The 16,065-nt window shown below is 45.7% G+C and overlaps 1 protein-coding gene across 1 annotated transcript in view; it reads left to right on the top strand.

Moving 5' to 3' along the window:
* The window catches only part of ERICH6B (glutamate rich 6B), a 52,608-nt gene that overhangs the window by 34,860 nt on the left and 1,683 nt on the right, over nt 1–16,065 (top strand). Inside the window, exons 5-8 of the mRNA XM_060394260.1 lie at nt 2,215–2,624; nt 8,917–8,982; nt 9,425–9,510; nt 9,665–9,817. Coding sequence (XP_060250243.1) covers nt 2,215–2,624; nt 8,917–8,982; nt 9,425–9,510; nt 9,665–9,817 — 715 coding nt within the window. The remainder of the gene's footprint in view (nt 1–2,214; nt 2,625–8,916; nt 8,983–9,424; nt 9,511–9,664; nt 9,818–16,065) is intronic.

The raw sequence follows: 16,065 nt of genomic DNA, 5'->3' as shown, positions 1-16,065 counted from the left end.
CTCCCCTATGAGTACGAGCAGCAGGCACCGTGCCAGCCCCGGTACCTGGGACAGCTTTTGGCACAGGTGAACACAATGGATATTTCCTGAGTGAGTGAATAAAGGAACGACCTAGCCCTGCCTATCTCTCCAGAGTGACCCGTTATTACTAAGCTAGCCTTCAACCACACAGCATTCATGCTAGGAATTCCACCTGGCAAACTAGAGACAATTTTCACCCTGTGCACAACCTCCAGGCCTGGACAGGGTCCCTGTGAGCTCCGATGGCACCTTGCCCTCTGTGTTGGCAACCTCAGAGTTCCTGGGGTGAAATTCTAAATCAGCTGTTGTAAGATAGCATCACCGACTCCCATGGACACGAGTCTGTGTAAACTCAGGGAGACAGTGAAGGACAGGGCGTGCTGCAGTCCATGAGGTCGCAAAGAGTTGGACACGACTGAGCAACTGAACAACAACAAGAAGCAGAGGGCAAGGAAAGACCTGAGAGGCAGTCCCCTCCGCACTGTAGGCGGCAGGTTTAAAAAGCAAGAGAACTACTTGCAAGAGAACTTACACCCGACGTGCGCACGGCTCCGGCGGCGCAAGACTTGTAGATTTCCACCTCCACCGGCCAGACTCTTACAGTTTAAATGGAGGCCTTACCTGGCTTCAGGGATGCATCCATCCAGGTGGGCTCAACAACATAGTGCCCACGAGGCTACATCCTTGCAAAGGGTTCCCAGTGTGGGAACCGTGGGCAGGAGGTACATTCCAAGGACCGGGAAGGGGTTGGGGAGACTTCCATGCCCCGTCCAGCTCCCGGGTCAACAAGCTGTCACGTCGTCTCCGACACCTCCTCCAACGCTGTGCTGGCCCCAGTGGTGGGACAGCCAAGCTCTCTAACTGACCTCCCCCAAATCTAGTTGCGGGGGGGAGCGGCCCCCTTGCGGGGAAGAGCATCCTGGCTGATAGCGACTGCGCGCCTCCCACTGCGGCGCCCCCTGGTGACCAACCCCCGGGAAGAGTCCTTGCTGCTGCTGCTGCTGCTAAGTCACTTCAGTCGTGTCCGACTCTGTGCAACCCCATAGACAGCAGCCCACCAGGCTCCCCCGTCCCTGGGATTCTCCAGGCAAGAACACTGGAGTGGGTTGCCATTTCCTTCTCCAGTGCATGAAAATGAAAAGTGAAAGTGAAGTCGCTCAGTCACGTCCGACTCTTCGCGACCCGATGGACTGCAGCCCACCAGGCTTCTCCACCCATGGGACTCTCCAGGCAAGAGTACTGGAGTGGGCGGGGGGGGGGGGGGGGGGGGGGGCGGAACCATTGCTAGTAGCTTACTCCAAAATTCAATAGTTATAAAAATGAACCATAATGAAGATGAAAAAGAAACTCGCTGCTGCTGTGAAAACTAAGTGGAATGCTTTTGAGAAGACTCAATAAGAAAGTAGCCTTACAAATAGTGCTTAGAACTAGGCGTGCACCAAACACACAAAAGGCTGGGGGATATACATATTTTTTTTTTCAAGTCCAATCCTGCACTCAGACTATGTAGAAATTGCCAGAGTTGAAAGTGATAGATAATAAATTATGAATGGGGTTTGAGCAAACGTGATCACAGAGTCCTGCACTTAAAATTGGTGTGTTAGCTACCATGTACAAAATAGCTAGCTAGTGGGAGCCTGCTGATACAGCACAGCAAGCTCCGCTCAGTGCTCTGTGATGACCTAGAGTGGTGGGATGGTGGTGTGGGAGGGAGGCTCAACAGGGAGGGGATATATGTATGTGTATAGCTGAGTCACTTTGTTGTACAGCAGAAACTAACACAACAGTGGAAAGCAATGTCCTCCAATTAAAAATAAAATTTTTGTTAGTAACATTTGTGTTTTAAGTTAAAATAGCATGCTTAAGGTATGTTTCCTTTTTATTTTAATGACTTCCACTTTAGCCTATTTTTTGAAATTACCAGACTCAGCAGCCTCACTTGTTCCTGGCACGTGGCTGGTGTGTCACCCCTTGCATCCCCAAGTCTGGACTGGATGGTGTTCACCGTGGGGTCGGGCATCTGACACTGAGCTGGCACCTCACAGGCCCTTAATAAGTGTGTGTGGGATGAAAGAATGAATGGGAAAAAATGAGAGAGCTTGGGGAAATATGGCCGATATCCCAACTTCTCAAACTCTCTTTGGGTTCCTTCAGAGAAATAGATCTAAGTGTTCTTTCTCTTTTCTACCAAAGCCATAGTTAGCCAAAGGACGGCAGACAGCGTGTTCACATTTCACTTCTGTAATATACCACCACAAGATGAGGAGGAGGAGGTGGAGCCAGAGAAAGAAGTCAAAAAAGCTCGTCGTGTTGTTCGCCGTACGAAGACGTTAGAACTAGATACAGACTGGATCAACAGCAAGATTAAGGTAATTGTGGCAGTGCCCTGGTGTTTGCATTTTGTCCAGGGGTTTTTTTGTTTGTTTGGCGGTGGGGGTGGGGATTTACTGGATTTAGAAAAGGCAGAGGAACCAGAGATCAAATTGCCAACATCCACTGGATCATCAAAAAAGCAAAAGAGTTCCAGAAAAACATCTACTTCTGCTTTATTGACTATGCCACAGGCTTTGACTGTGTGGATCACAATAAACTGTGGAAAATTCTGAAAGAGATGGGAATACCAGACCACCTTACCTGCCTCCTGAGAAATCTGTATGCAGGTCAAGAAGCAACAGTTAGAATCAGACATAGAACAACAGACTGGTGCCAGATTGGGAAAGGAGTATGTCAAAGATGTATATTGTCACTCTGCTTATTTAACTTATATGCAGAGTACATCATGCGAAATGCCAGGCTGGATGAAACACAAGCTGGAATCAAGATTGCCGGGAGAAACATCAATAACCTCAGATATGCAGATGACACCACCCTTATGGCAGAAAGTGAAGAACTAAAGAGCCTCTTGATGGAAGTGAAAGAGGAGAGCGAGAAAGTTGGCTTAAAGCTCAACATTCAGAAAACGAAGATCATGGCATCCGGTCCCATCACTTCATGGGAAATAGATGGGAAAATGGTGAGAACAGTGACGTACTTTATTTTCTTGGGCTCCAAAATCTGCACAGATGGTGACTGCAGCCATGAGATTAAAAGATGCTTGCTCCTTGGAAGAAAAGTTATGACCAACCTAGACAGCATATTAAAAAGCAGAGACATTACTTTACTGACAAAGGTCCATCTAGTCAAAGCTATGGTTTTCCCAGTGGTCATGTATGGATGTGAGAGTTGGGCTATAAAGAGGGCTGAGTGCCAAAGAATTGATGCTTTTGAACTGTGGTGTTGGAGAAGACTCTTGAGAGTCACTTGGACTGCAAGGAGATCCAACCAGTCCATCCTAAAGGAGATCAGTCCTGAATATTCATTGGAAGAACTGATGCTGAAGCTGAAACTCCAATACTTTGACCACCTGATGGGAAGAAATGACTCATTTGAAAAGACCCTGATACTGGGAAAGATTGAAGGCAGGAAGAGAAGGGGATGACAGAGAACGAGATGGTTGGATGGCATCACTGATTCAATGGACATGAGTTTGCGTAAGCTCCGGGAGGTGGTGATAGACACGGCAGTCTGGCGTGCTGCAGTCCATGGGATCACAAAGAGTCAGACATGACTGAGCAACTGAACTGAACTGAGGGTGGAGGGGCTGGGGATGGTTCAGGTGGGACAACTACACATGCCCTCAGAGAGCTGTCAGGACCAATACACAGTGTGAACACAAACAAGACAAATAGGTCCCATATACAGGAGGCACAGCTGAGTGTGTGGTTTATCACAGATTGGCCAGGACTTTAACTGGGGTCATTGTCATTGAAACGCTTCTCTTTGCAGGGCCTACAGTAAGCAACTGGGTGGGATTGGGAGTAGAGGAAAGGAAATCTATAATATGTAGGTCCCTCCCTCCACAAATTTAAAATCTATATCAAAAAGCAATTGCATGGTAAATGTGTGTGTAAACTGTGGTACATCCATACAATGGAATATTAGTGCTGAAGAGAAATGAACTATCAAGCCATGAAAAGACATGGAGGAAACTTAAATGTGTATCACTAAGTCTAGGAAGCCAGTCCAAAAAGGCTACATGTTGTATGATTCCAATTAAATGACAGTATGGGAAAGGCAAAAACTACGGTGGCAGTGAAAAGACCCAGTGGTCGACAGGTATTTGGGAAGAAGGATGAACAGGAGGAGCACAGAGGGTTTTTAGGGCCATGCATACATTCTGTATTGTAGCAGTAGATATATGTCATTATTATTGCTGTTTAGTCACTAAGCCACGTCTGGCCCTTTGAGACCCCATGGACTGTAGCCTGCCAGGCTCCTCTGTCCATGGAATTCTCCAGGCAAGAATACTGGAGTGGGTTGCCATTTCCCTCTCCAGGGGATCTTTCCAACATAGGGATTGAACCTATGTCTCCTGCATTGCAGGTGGATTCTTTACAGCTGAGCCACCAGGGAAAACCATATGTTATTATATATTTGTATAAACCCGCAGAATGTAGAATACCAGGAGTGAACCCCAGTGTAAACTATGGACTCTGGGTAATGGTGATATGCAGTGTAGATTCTTTGTATAAATGTACACCATGGTGTGGGATGTTGATCGTGGGGGGAGGCTGTGCATGTGTGTGGGGGTGCAGAGAGTTTATGGGAAATCTCTGTATTTCTACTCAATTTTGCTGTGACCTGCTCTAAAAAATATAGCCTATCTGTAAAAGCCAACCACATGGTATATTTATAAAGATGGACACTATAAAGCCATGAGTGAAAACTAGTCTCAATTAGTCACATGAGCTAGTAAGATCCAGAGTTAAAAAAAAAAAAAAAAGGCAGTGAAGGGGAAAGTAGGAAGCTGTGATGGACTCTCTGCTTTCTGTAAATATATACTGAGAACGTACAATGCCCCAGGCCCTCTTCTAGGTGCTGGAGCTACAAGGTGAACAAGCAAAGCCTTGGGAGCCATGGAACTTACGTTTTAGTTGAGCACACAGTCAACGGGACGGAGGACAACATGGTTGGATGGCAATCACCGACTCAATGGACATGAGTTTGGGTAAACTCCAGGAGTTATTGATGGACAGGGAGGCCTGGCGTGCTGCGGTCCGTGGGGTCAACAAAGAGTCGGACACGACTGAGTGACTGAACTGAACAGTCAACGCACAAAATTCTGTTCAGTGCCAAGGCAGGTATTATTAGGTATTGCCGCAGGAAGGCAAGCAGGATGAGGGGCTCCAGAGTTGCTGGGCTGAGAAAGGAGTAACTGTCATGCTTTTGGTGCAGTCGCAGAAGTGCCATTTGAGCCTAGGCAGGCACGAAAAGAGGGAGTGAGCCGCTAGAGACCTGGAGGAGGAGTGTCCTCGGCAGAGCTAAGACATGCAAAGGCCCTGAGGCCCTTAGCCTCAAGGACAGCGGTGAGCAAGTGAGAAAGGAATGGGAAATGAGCTCAGTGTCTGGGTCAGGGAGAGCCTTGTGGGTCGTGGTTTTATCCAAAAGATGCTGTGGAGCCACTGGAGGGGCCAGAGCAGGGGCAACATCCTCTGGCTTAAGCTCTAGAAGAATCTTTCTGGCTGCTCTATGGAGAACAGGCTTAAGGGGGCAAGAGTAAAGGCAGGAAGTTCAGCTGAAAGCCAGGTATTAATGCAGGTGAGAGATGACGTGCATCTCTACTAGGCTGGTGGCGGAGGTGGGGAGAAGCTGTCTGACTGGGCATATTTTTTAAGTAGCCCTGACTAATAACACAACCTCTGTGCTTAAGACCATCATGTATGTTTTTCTGGGTCTCACTCTCTTGACTTGTAAAGTGAAGATAATAAGACCATACTTATCCCACAAAATTGTTGGAAAAACGTAAGTCTACATTATATGCAGAGGTGCTTTAAACCTGCATGATGTTACATAAATGTTAGTTCCTAGTAGTCTCGTGTGTTCTCCAATTTACTAAGTGATAATACAGCTTTTTCTCAGTTGCTCAGGCCAGAATTCTTAGATTCATCCTTTTCGCTTTGTGTGATATATTTCCCAGCGAGGGACAGTGGAACAACTCTCTCTCTGTGTCAGGGATTTTTCTTTGCCCGTGCCTTCTTGTTTTTAGGAAAATGTCATTCCATGACAAGTGAATTTGATGAGAAGAAAGTGTATCGAGAAATTCTGGCTTCGGGTGGCTTTTGAAAGTAAGACCTAAAATATAAAATCCTCCCCCGTGAGCAAAATCTAGAAGCTTCTTACCAGTTCCCGGGAAGAAGCCAACCATAGATGTCCCTATAAAGTGCTTTCTTTAGGGTAAAAAAGAGAGAGAGAGCAGTGGTTTGTCGAGTAAATGTGCAAGGTGGCTGGGAGCTTAATGGCTGGACGTGCGTTTCCAGGGATGAGCCTGCTGGCTGGGGGGTGGCAGGGACAGACTGTGGGAGTCTGGCTCCTCTTTCATTGGGTAGCCTTGTGTAGCTCACTGTCATGTCTGACTCTTTGCAGCCCCATGGACTGTAGCCCGCCAGGCTCCTCTGTTCATGGGATTTTCCTGGCAAGAATACTGGAGCGGGTTGCCGTTTCTTATTCCAGGGGATCTTCCCCATCCTAGGGGTCAGGCCTGCGTCTCCTGCGTCCCCTGCACTGGCAGGCCGATTCTTTCCCACTAGTGCCATCTAGTGGAACGCCTCTCTTAAGCGGGGGGAAATGATAGCGCCTCCTCTAAGATCACTGTGCTGTGGAAGTCACGTGCTGAGCGCAAACGCTGGATGTAGGGACAGAGTCAGTTACAGGATCTTCGTCATCACCTGGTGGAGCGGTCCCTGGGCAATGAAGGCCACGCCCCGCGGAGTCCACAGCAGCTCCTCATCAACCAGCCGCACCTTTTTCTTTCATTGTCTCAGATTTTGGCACTCTGCAGTGAGCTCTCTTGAGTGAAGGATTCTTCCATCATTAAAAGTAAGAGCTTGAAAACCACTGATCTGACACCTAGTTAGAGGAACGCAGGGTAAAACATGACCGGGAAAGGCATCCTGCTACAAACACCTGGGAAATTCAAATAAAATGTTTTATAAAAAAGTCCTTTTAAATGTACAGTATTTAAATGCAGAAGTATAGATGTACAGTATTTAAACCTAGAGTATATAAGAGTATATTGGAGAAGGAAACGGCGATCCACTCCAGTATTCTTGAACAGAGGAGCCTGGCCGGCTACAGTCCATGGGGTAGCAGAGTCGGACATGATTGAGCACACATACACACGTAGAAGGGTACATGAGAACGTAAGGGAGGTAATACAGAAACAGAAGCTGGAAAACAAGACTAGCGAGAGTGAGTGGGGTGCGGGAAGCAGGAGAAAAGGCTTGCCTTTCAGTGTCTGACGGGGACTCAAGGCCCCTGGAGGACACGCATCCTTCTCAGGCACAAGTGAAGTAGCTACAGTAAGTGGCAACACATGTAACCACAAAACACTTAGCAAACACTAAAGAGCTGATACCAGGGCCTCCCTGGCGGTCCTGCGGCTGAGACTCCTCCCCACTGCCAATGCAGGGGGCCAGGGTTCCATCCCTGGTCAGGGAACTGGATCCAACACGCCGCAAGTGAGACCCAGCACAGCCAAAGATGGAGGTGTGGGTGGGAAGCTGATATCATATGGACTCTGCTGCCTTACCCCTGCGGATTTTTTGTAGTATTTCTATATAAACTTTTGGCTGTGTCGGTTTGCAGGCCTAATTGCCCTGAGTCACGTGGAATCCTAGTTCCCCGACCAGAGATTGAACCTGCCTCCCCTGCATTGGAAGGTGGGTTCTTAACCACTAGACCACCATCACCTGCATTGGAAGGTGGGTTCTTAACCTCTGGACCACCTGGGAAGTCCCAACCCTGTGGATTTTAATTGGTAATATTAACAACATAGCCAAAAGCAACTCATACGTTTGCAAACTCAAAAATACGCCTGTAAATAACCTGTGTGTCAAAGAGGAAAGCATACTGGAAATTTTAAAATACTCAGAATGAAATGAAAGGTGAGTATCTACACTTGGAGGAAAGAGCTAAAATTTTGAGAGAAATGTTATAGTTTTAAATGCCTGTCTTAAAGAAGAGGAGGAGGAAGAGGGTCGTGAAGAAGCAGCAAGATGGAAATCAATGAGCTCAATGTTCAGTTCAAGGAATTAGAAGAAAACTACATCGTCTAATATAGAAAACCCAGAGAAAGCAGCCGTATGTAGAAAATAATGCTGGGAACAAAAATTGATGCACTGGGAAACAAAAAAATGTTAGAACGAGCAAACCAAAAGGCTGGGTCTTTGAAAAAATGAGTAAAATAAGCAAATCTCCAGGCAAATGATCCAGAAAAAAAAAAAAAGAAAACATATATATGATAAAGAATGAAGACAAGGGCCTGACTAAGAGACGCCCATGTGTGCACACTCAGTCGTGTCCGACTCTTTGCAACTCCGTGGACTGTAGCCCTTCAGGCTCCTCTGTCCATGGGATTCTCCAGGAGAGAATACTGGAGTGGGTTGCCAATTCCTCCTCCAGGGGATCTTCCCGACCCAGGGATCAAACCCATGTCTCCTACATCTCCTGCATAGGCAGACGGATCCTTTACCACTGAGCCACCTGGGAAGCCCAACTTAGAGACAGTAGAGAGTTTTTGAAAATATTATATCACAAAATTTTATGACAATAAATTTGAAAGTTTACATAAAATAATTTCCTAGAAAAATAGAATTCACTAAAACTGAGTCAAACAGAGATACAATACCTGAATATACTAATGTTATCAGTGAAACTGTGCCTCCCTAGATATGTTTAAATCCTAAACCCCACTGACTCAGATTATGACATTGTTTGGAAAGTTGGTAATTAGTTCAGATGAGGTCATACTGGAGTGGGGTGGGCCCCTAACCCAGTATGACTGGCGTCCTTATGAAGGACAGTGAAGAGTGTGACTCAGAGAAGATGGAGCAAGATGTCGGAACCCTGCACAGACAAACCAAGGTGAGTAAGGACGGCAGGTCATCACTAAAGCTAGGAGAGAGCATGGAATCGATTCTTCCTCCCAGCCTCTAGAAAGTACTGACCCTTCTGACCCCTTGATTTTAGACTTCTGGCCTCCACGGCTGTGAAAGAATAAATTTCTACAATTTAAAATTGCCCAGTACTATGCTGTGGTAGCCCTGTGAAATTAATATAACTGATAATTATTAGATTGAAATGATAGTTTAAAATCTGCACACACAAACACAGAGTGGTCCATTTCAGCTTCCTCAGCATGGAGACAGGTAAACCAAGCCCCTGCGAAGGTTCCCTTCTGGAATTCCCAGCAAGTTGGGTGGTGATGGGTCGGGGAGTGAAGGGTGGGTGGCGTGCAGGAATCAGAGAGTAAGTAGATACATGTCAAGCCTTCTGGTGACAACACAGGCTTCTCTCTTCTCCCTAGGTACTTCAAGGTGATGGAAAAATAACTTTCTACCCCAATGAGATTATCTTCCAAATTCTCTTTCCTGATGGATCAGGCCAGATATAGTATCCACTGGAACACAGGGACACATACGATGCCAGGAAAGTCTGTCTTTCGGGGCCGGGGCATGGGTTTTACTGGGGCCTGCATTGCTCTGCAGGGCTCTCTGCTTTCTGCAGGGGACCCCAAGGGACTACTTGTGCCTTAACCATCTCCCAGTTACCCATCAGGACACCTGGCTATGCTCATCCTCAGTATAAAAGAGGGCAAGTTCACGTACATCATTCTGGAAGACAGTGCAAAAACGTGCATCCGGGCCCTCATCAACAACTCTGGCCATGCCACCTTCCATGACGAAAATGGAGACATCTGGTAAGCCTGGGGCGTGAGTCCCAAACACCCCTCCCTGCGGAGAAGCACGGTGATTAAGGTTCTGAGTCCCAGTCTGCAAAGCCGTCCTCTTTCTGGGTAAGCCTCTCTTTCTCTCTCTCATTCACTTAGAATTCATCCGTCCAACCCACACATGGGGAGCTGGGTGTCGTGATGAGCCTGTAAGACGGGTCCCTGACCTCAGATGGTGCCCCAGCCTTTTTGCACCATTGCTTCCCCTCCAGGACATAGCAATCACAGGCTCAAAAGCTGGAGTAAGCTTTGGGTTTCGTCTCCTCTCACTTAAGAATCAAACTTGACAAGAATGACCCTAGAAAGACCCAGTGCCCCCTCTGTTCCAGGTGCCATGGAGAGAAAGGTATGGTTAGTGCACTGGAGAGATACATGTATTGTATTTTAAAAACATAACTTCTAAAAATGTCATTGTAACTAACTTGGCTGTTATGTTCCCGCTTCTGGTAATGGTAGGGAACCTCATCTTACCCATTCAAGGTAACTCAGTCACTTTAGAACTTCTCTCCATCTCTTTGGTGTAAGAACTCTGTCTTTTCAGGATTTCTCCCTTGCCTTCTGTTCTAGTGGTCACAAAGTGGAGAATGAATGTTCTCTTGAGCCAACTTTATACTTCGGGATAGTTAAGGCCAAATTTTAATTCCAAAGATATATTTTCACCCTCCAGGCTTTGGTTTTTAGGAATATTTTTCCTGTTATGAGGTTTTCAACACCATTTGCTAGTTGACTACTTTGTTCTCAGGTGTATCTGCTCTTCCTGGAGGGCCATTTGTAGAGAAATTGATGTCTGTAATATTACAAAGCTACAGTAATTTAAATGGTGTGGTCCTGGCACAAAAGCAAACATATGGATCATTGGGACTGAACAGAGAGCCCAGAAATAAACCCACACACCTACCATGAATTAATCTTCAACAAGGGAGGCAAGACTATACAATGGAGAAAAGACAGTCTAGTCAGCAAGTGGTGTTAGAAAAGCTGGACAGCCTCATATAAATCAACGAAGTTAGAACACACCATCACACCATATACAAAAATAAACTCGAAATGGCTTAAAGACCTAAATATAAGACATGACACCACGAAATTCCTGGAAGAGAACATAGGCAATACCTTCTCTGATATAAATCATCACAATATTTTCTTAGATCAGTCTCCCAAGGAAAAAGAAATTAAAGCAAAACTTAACAGATGGGGCCTAATAAAACTTGAAAGCTTTTACACAGCAAAGGAAACCATAAGCAAAATGAAAAGACAACCCATGGACTGGGAGAAAATATTTGCAAATGATGCAACCAACAAGAGTTTAGTTTCCAAAATATACAAACAACTCATGTAATTTAATATTAAAAAAACCAAACAACCTAACAAAAAAAAGTCTTTAAGACTTAAACAGACATTTCAAGGAAGACCTACAGAAGGATAATAGGCACATGAAAAGATGCTCAACATCACTTATTATGAGAGAAATGCAAATCAAAAGTACAGTGAGATATCACCTCACATCAGTCAGAACAGCCATCATTTAAAAGTCTACAAATAATAAATGCTGGAGAGGGTATGGAGAAAAGGGGACCCTCCTACATTGTCGGTGGGGATATAAATTGGTGCAGCCACGATGGAAAGCAGTATGGAGGTTCCCCAAAAAACTAAAAAGAGAGCTACCATATGATTCAGCAGCCCCACTCCTGGTCATATATCCAGAAAAGGTGAAAAATCTGATCCAAAAAAGAAGTCCATCCACAGATGAATGGATAAAGAAGATCTGGTGTGTGTGTGTGTGTGTGTGTGTGTGTGTGTGTGTGTGTGTGTGTAGATATATACAGTGGGTATTACTCAACCATAGAAGAAAATGAAATAATACCATTTGCAGCAACACGGATGGACCTAGAGAGTATCAGACTAAGTGAGTCAGAGAAAGACAAATATTATATATCACTTATATGTGGATTCTAAAAAATAATACAAATGAATTTATGTATATGTGGATTCTAAAAAATAATACGAATGAATTTATGTCCAAAACAGACTATGTTTGTCACAGACAAAGAGAACAAACTTATGGTTACCAAAGGGGAAAGGGTGGGAGGAGGACAGATTAGGAATATTGTATTAACAGATACACACTGCTATATATAACATAAACAACAAGGATGTACTGTATAGCACAAGGAACTATATTTAATATCTCATAATAACCTATGATGGAAAAGAATCTGTATAAAAAACCGAGTCACTTTGCTATATATATATATACCTGAAATTAACCCAATATTTTTTAAAATTTATGTGTTTTAATTGGAGGCTAATTACTTTGCAATATTGTAGTGGGTTTTGCCATACATTGACATGAATCAGCCACGGGTTTACATGTGTAAACCCTCCCATCCCATCCCTCTGGGTCATCCCAGTGCACCAGCCCTGAGCACCCTGTCTCATGCATCGAACTTGGACTGGCGATCTATTTCACATATGCTAATATACATGTTTCAATGCTATTCTCTCAGATCATCCCATCCTTGCCTTCTCTCACAGAGTCCAAAAGACTGTTCTTTACATCTGTGTTTCTTTTGCTGTCTTGCATACAGGGTCATTGTTACCATCTTTCTAAATTCCATATATATGCATTAATATACTGTATTGGTGTTTTTCTTTCTGACTTACTTCACTCCGTATAATAGGCTCCAGTTTCATCCACCTCATTAGAACTCATTCAAATGTGTTCTTTTTAATGGCTGAGTAATACTCCATTGTGTATATGTACCACAGCTTACTTATCCATTCGTCTGCTGATGGACATCTAGGTTGCTTCCATGTCCTGGCTATTATAAACAGTGCTGCGATGAACACTGGGGTACACGTGTCTCTTTCAATTCTGGTTTCCTCAGTGTAACACAAATATTTCAAATCAACGGTATGTCAACAAGAAAAGTGTTTTTAAAAGAAAGAATTTGATGTCTAAAAGTGAGAAGAAAGTACTGTATACAAGAAGCAGCAAGCAATGGGGGCAAGAAACTTTATCTCCAACAGTATCTGCTACACACAGTAGGGGCTCTTCTCCTAAATGTCGTTAACTTTTGGAAACAGAAGAGACCGTGAGGAAAATCTGCTTTTATTTTCTTGATAAGGAAACTTCAGTTCAGTTGCTCAGTCGTGTCCGACTCCTTGAGACCCCATGAATCGCAGCATGCCAGGCCTCCCTGTCCATCACCAACTCCCGCAGTTCACTCAGACTCACATCCATCGAGTCAGTGATGCCATCCAGCCATCTCATCCTCTGTCGTCCCCTTCTCCTCCTGCCCCCAATCCCTCCCAGCATCAGAGTCTTTTCCAATGAGTCAACTCTTCACATGAGGTGGCCAAAGTATTGGAGTTTCAGCCTTAGCATCAGTCCTTCCAAAGAACACCCAGGACTGGTCTCCTTTAGGATGGACTAGTTAGATCTCCTTGTAGTCCAAGGGACTCTCAAGAGTCTTCTCCAACACCATAGTTCAAAAGCATCAATTCCTAGGCACTCAGCTTTCTTCACAGTCCAACTCTCACATCTATACCTGACCACTGGAAAAACCCTAGCCTTGACTAGACAGACCTTCGTTGGCAAAGTAATATCTCTGCTTTTTAGTGTGCTATCTAGGTCGGTCATAACTTTCCTTCCAAGGAGTAAGCGTCTTTTAATTTCATGGCTGCAATCACCATCTGCAGTGATTTTGGAGCCCCAAAATAAAGTCTGACACTGTTTCCCCATCTATCTCCCATGAATACCAGACCACCTGACCTGCCTCTTGAGAAACGTATATGCAGGTCAGGAAGCCACTGTTAGAACTGGACATGGAACAACAGACTGGTTCCAAATAGGAAAAGGAATATGTCAAGGCTGTATATTGTCGCCCTGCTTATTTAACTCATATGCAGAATACATCATGAGAAACGCTGGGCTGGAAGAAGCACAAGCTGTAATTAAGATTCCCAGGAGAAATATCAATAACCTCAGAAATGCAGATGACACCACCTTTATGCAGAAAGTGAAGAGGAACTAAAAGCCTCTTGATGAAAGTGAAAGAGGAGGGTGAAAAAGTTGGCTTAAAGCTCAACATTCAGAAAACGAACATCATGGCATCCAGTCCCATCACTTCATGGCAAATAGATGGGGAAACAGCGGAAACAGTGTCAGATTTTATTTTTTTAACTTAGGTGCAGAAAAAATGATGAGTTGTTTGCCCCAAGTCATACATAAAGTCCCAGGAAAGAGGTTTTATGGAATTTTTGACTCGGCTTGAACTAAAGCATTATTTTCAATGATCAAATAAAGTTTGCAAGAGAAACCACATCTTACGGCAGCACACCCAAACCCAAGGGAAGGGTGGTGTTGAGAGCTGGGGGAAGGCTGTTCCCTGCCCCCACCTCAAGATTCCGATTCTGTCCGACTGGGGTGGGGCTCGAGATGGGCCTTCTTTGTACAGGTGCTTCATCCTCACAAATACCCTATGAGCAACATACTGTTATTATCTGCATTTTACCACTGAAGCTGAGGCACAGAGAGTTTAATTAACTGGCCCAAAGTCACCCAGCTTGCAAGTGACCAAGTCAGGCTATGAACCTAGAAAGTCTGACTCCAGAGTCCAGGTTGTTTTGTCTTTTTTTGTTTTTTTTTAATTGGAGGATAATTGCTTTACAAAAGTCTAGGTTTTTAAAAATTCATTACATGCATCACAGCTTCTCCTCTAGGTGAAGAGGGGTATGGTCAACAGGCTGGGCTCAACGGTGAAGGGACTTAATAGTTTGCACTTGACTCAATGGGCAGTGGGAAGCAACAGGAGGACCTAGTGTTGGGGGCTGACCAGAAGTCCTCCTTATTGAAGGTGACCGAGGCTGCCCTGAGCAGGTCTGAGCTGGTCTCTCCCTCTGAGCCGAACTTAAAGGCCCCTGGACAGCTCGGATGAGGCCTGGCAGGTGATCTGAGTGACCCAGGCTCCCCCAAAGCCCGCCTTCTCCTGACTAGCCCAGGGCTCAGATTCTCTCCCCTTCTGTGTTCAGTTCCCAAGAAAACCTGCATCGGTTCTCAGGACAGACCTGGTGGGATGTGAAAAGCAGAAGCTGAGGCAGACAGAGATATGATGGACTTGAAATGCCAGGAGAGGATGCTTGCAGGAGAACAGGGCTTGGGCTGGGAGAGGGAGGAACCCACCAGTCCACACTCACCCACAGCTGGTTACGCGGGCACCAGGCACCATTCGGGGACAGCATCCCCCCGGGAGCCACACGGATAGGAGCCCTGCACTCCGGGCTTCCAGTTACGTTTCTATATTGGTGGGAAGGACGGATGATAAGCAAGAATGGCCGGTTCTCATTATTCAAGATAGTTCAGTTCTGCCAAGTCTCCAGGACATGAACTAGCAAACGCCGGGCTGTTGCTCCCAGGGGAAGGATGCCTGTATACACACGTCACATCGAGTCTCAAACGTGCACGGGGCAGAATTTGAGTTGCCTGGTGTGCACGTTCCCAGCCGCTCTGCTTTCTTGATGCAGCTCTTAACACAGGAATCAGGGGATGGAGCCGGGAAGGGAAGGGCAGGTGGTGCTGGGAAGTCCAGCCCTGGGGCTGGTGGGAACCAGGATCGGGTGTTTCTAGGACGTGAGCCTATCCATGTATCTGTGCTGCTGCGGTGCTTGCCCAGTCATGTCGGACTCTTTTACGAGCTCATGAATTGTAGCCTGCCAGGCTCCTCTGTCCATGGGATTCTCCAGGCAAGAATATTGGTATGGGTTGCCATTTCCTCCTCCAGGGGATCTTCCCGACCCAGGGACTGAACCCGCGTCTGCTGTGTCTCCTGTATTGGCAGGCTGGTTCTTTACCACTGAGCTACCTGGGAAGTCCCCATAATGTGTATACACACACCTCTTTCCCTGGGCAGCAATGGTGTACTATTTGCTAACTCCATGTCTGAGGCAACTTTGTGGAATCTAATTACAGCAGATAATGAGAATTAATGTGTATTAGTAAATTATACGAAGAAACCTAACTAAGGGTGAATTGTCATATTGGTACCCAGAGGGGCTTGTCAAGAAGCGCTTCTTGGAGGAGGTGACATTTAAGCCTAGACTTAGAACCCACTGTACCACACAGGCTAGAAGGAACACTTTCTCCAAGGAGAGGGAACAGCATGGCAGATCCTTCAGGAGGTCAAAAGCACACATGACCCGGAACTGAAAGGAGCGAT

The sequence above is a fragment of the Ovis aries genome, chromosome 10, assembly GCF_016772045.2.
Source record: "Ovis aries strain OAR_USU_Benz2616 breed Rambouillet chromosome 10, ARS-UI_Ramb_v3.0, whole genome shotgun sequence".
NCBI classification, from domain to species: domain Eukaryota; kingdom Metazoa; phylum Chordata; class Mammalia; order Artiodactyla; family Bovidae; genus Ovis; species Ovis aries.
This window is presented reverse-complemented; position numbering and strand designations above follow the sequence as displayed.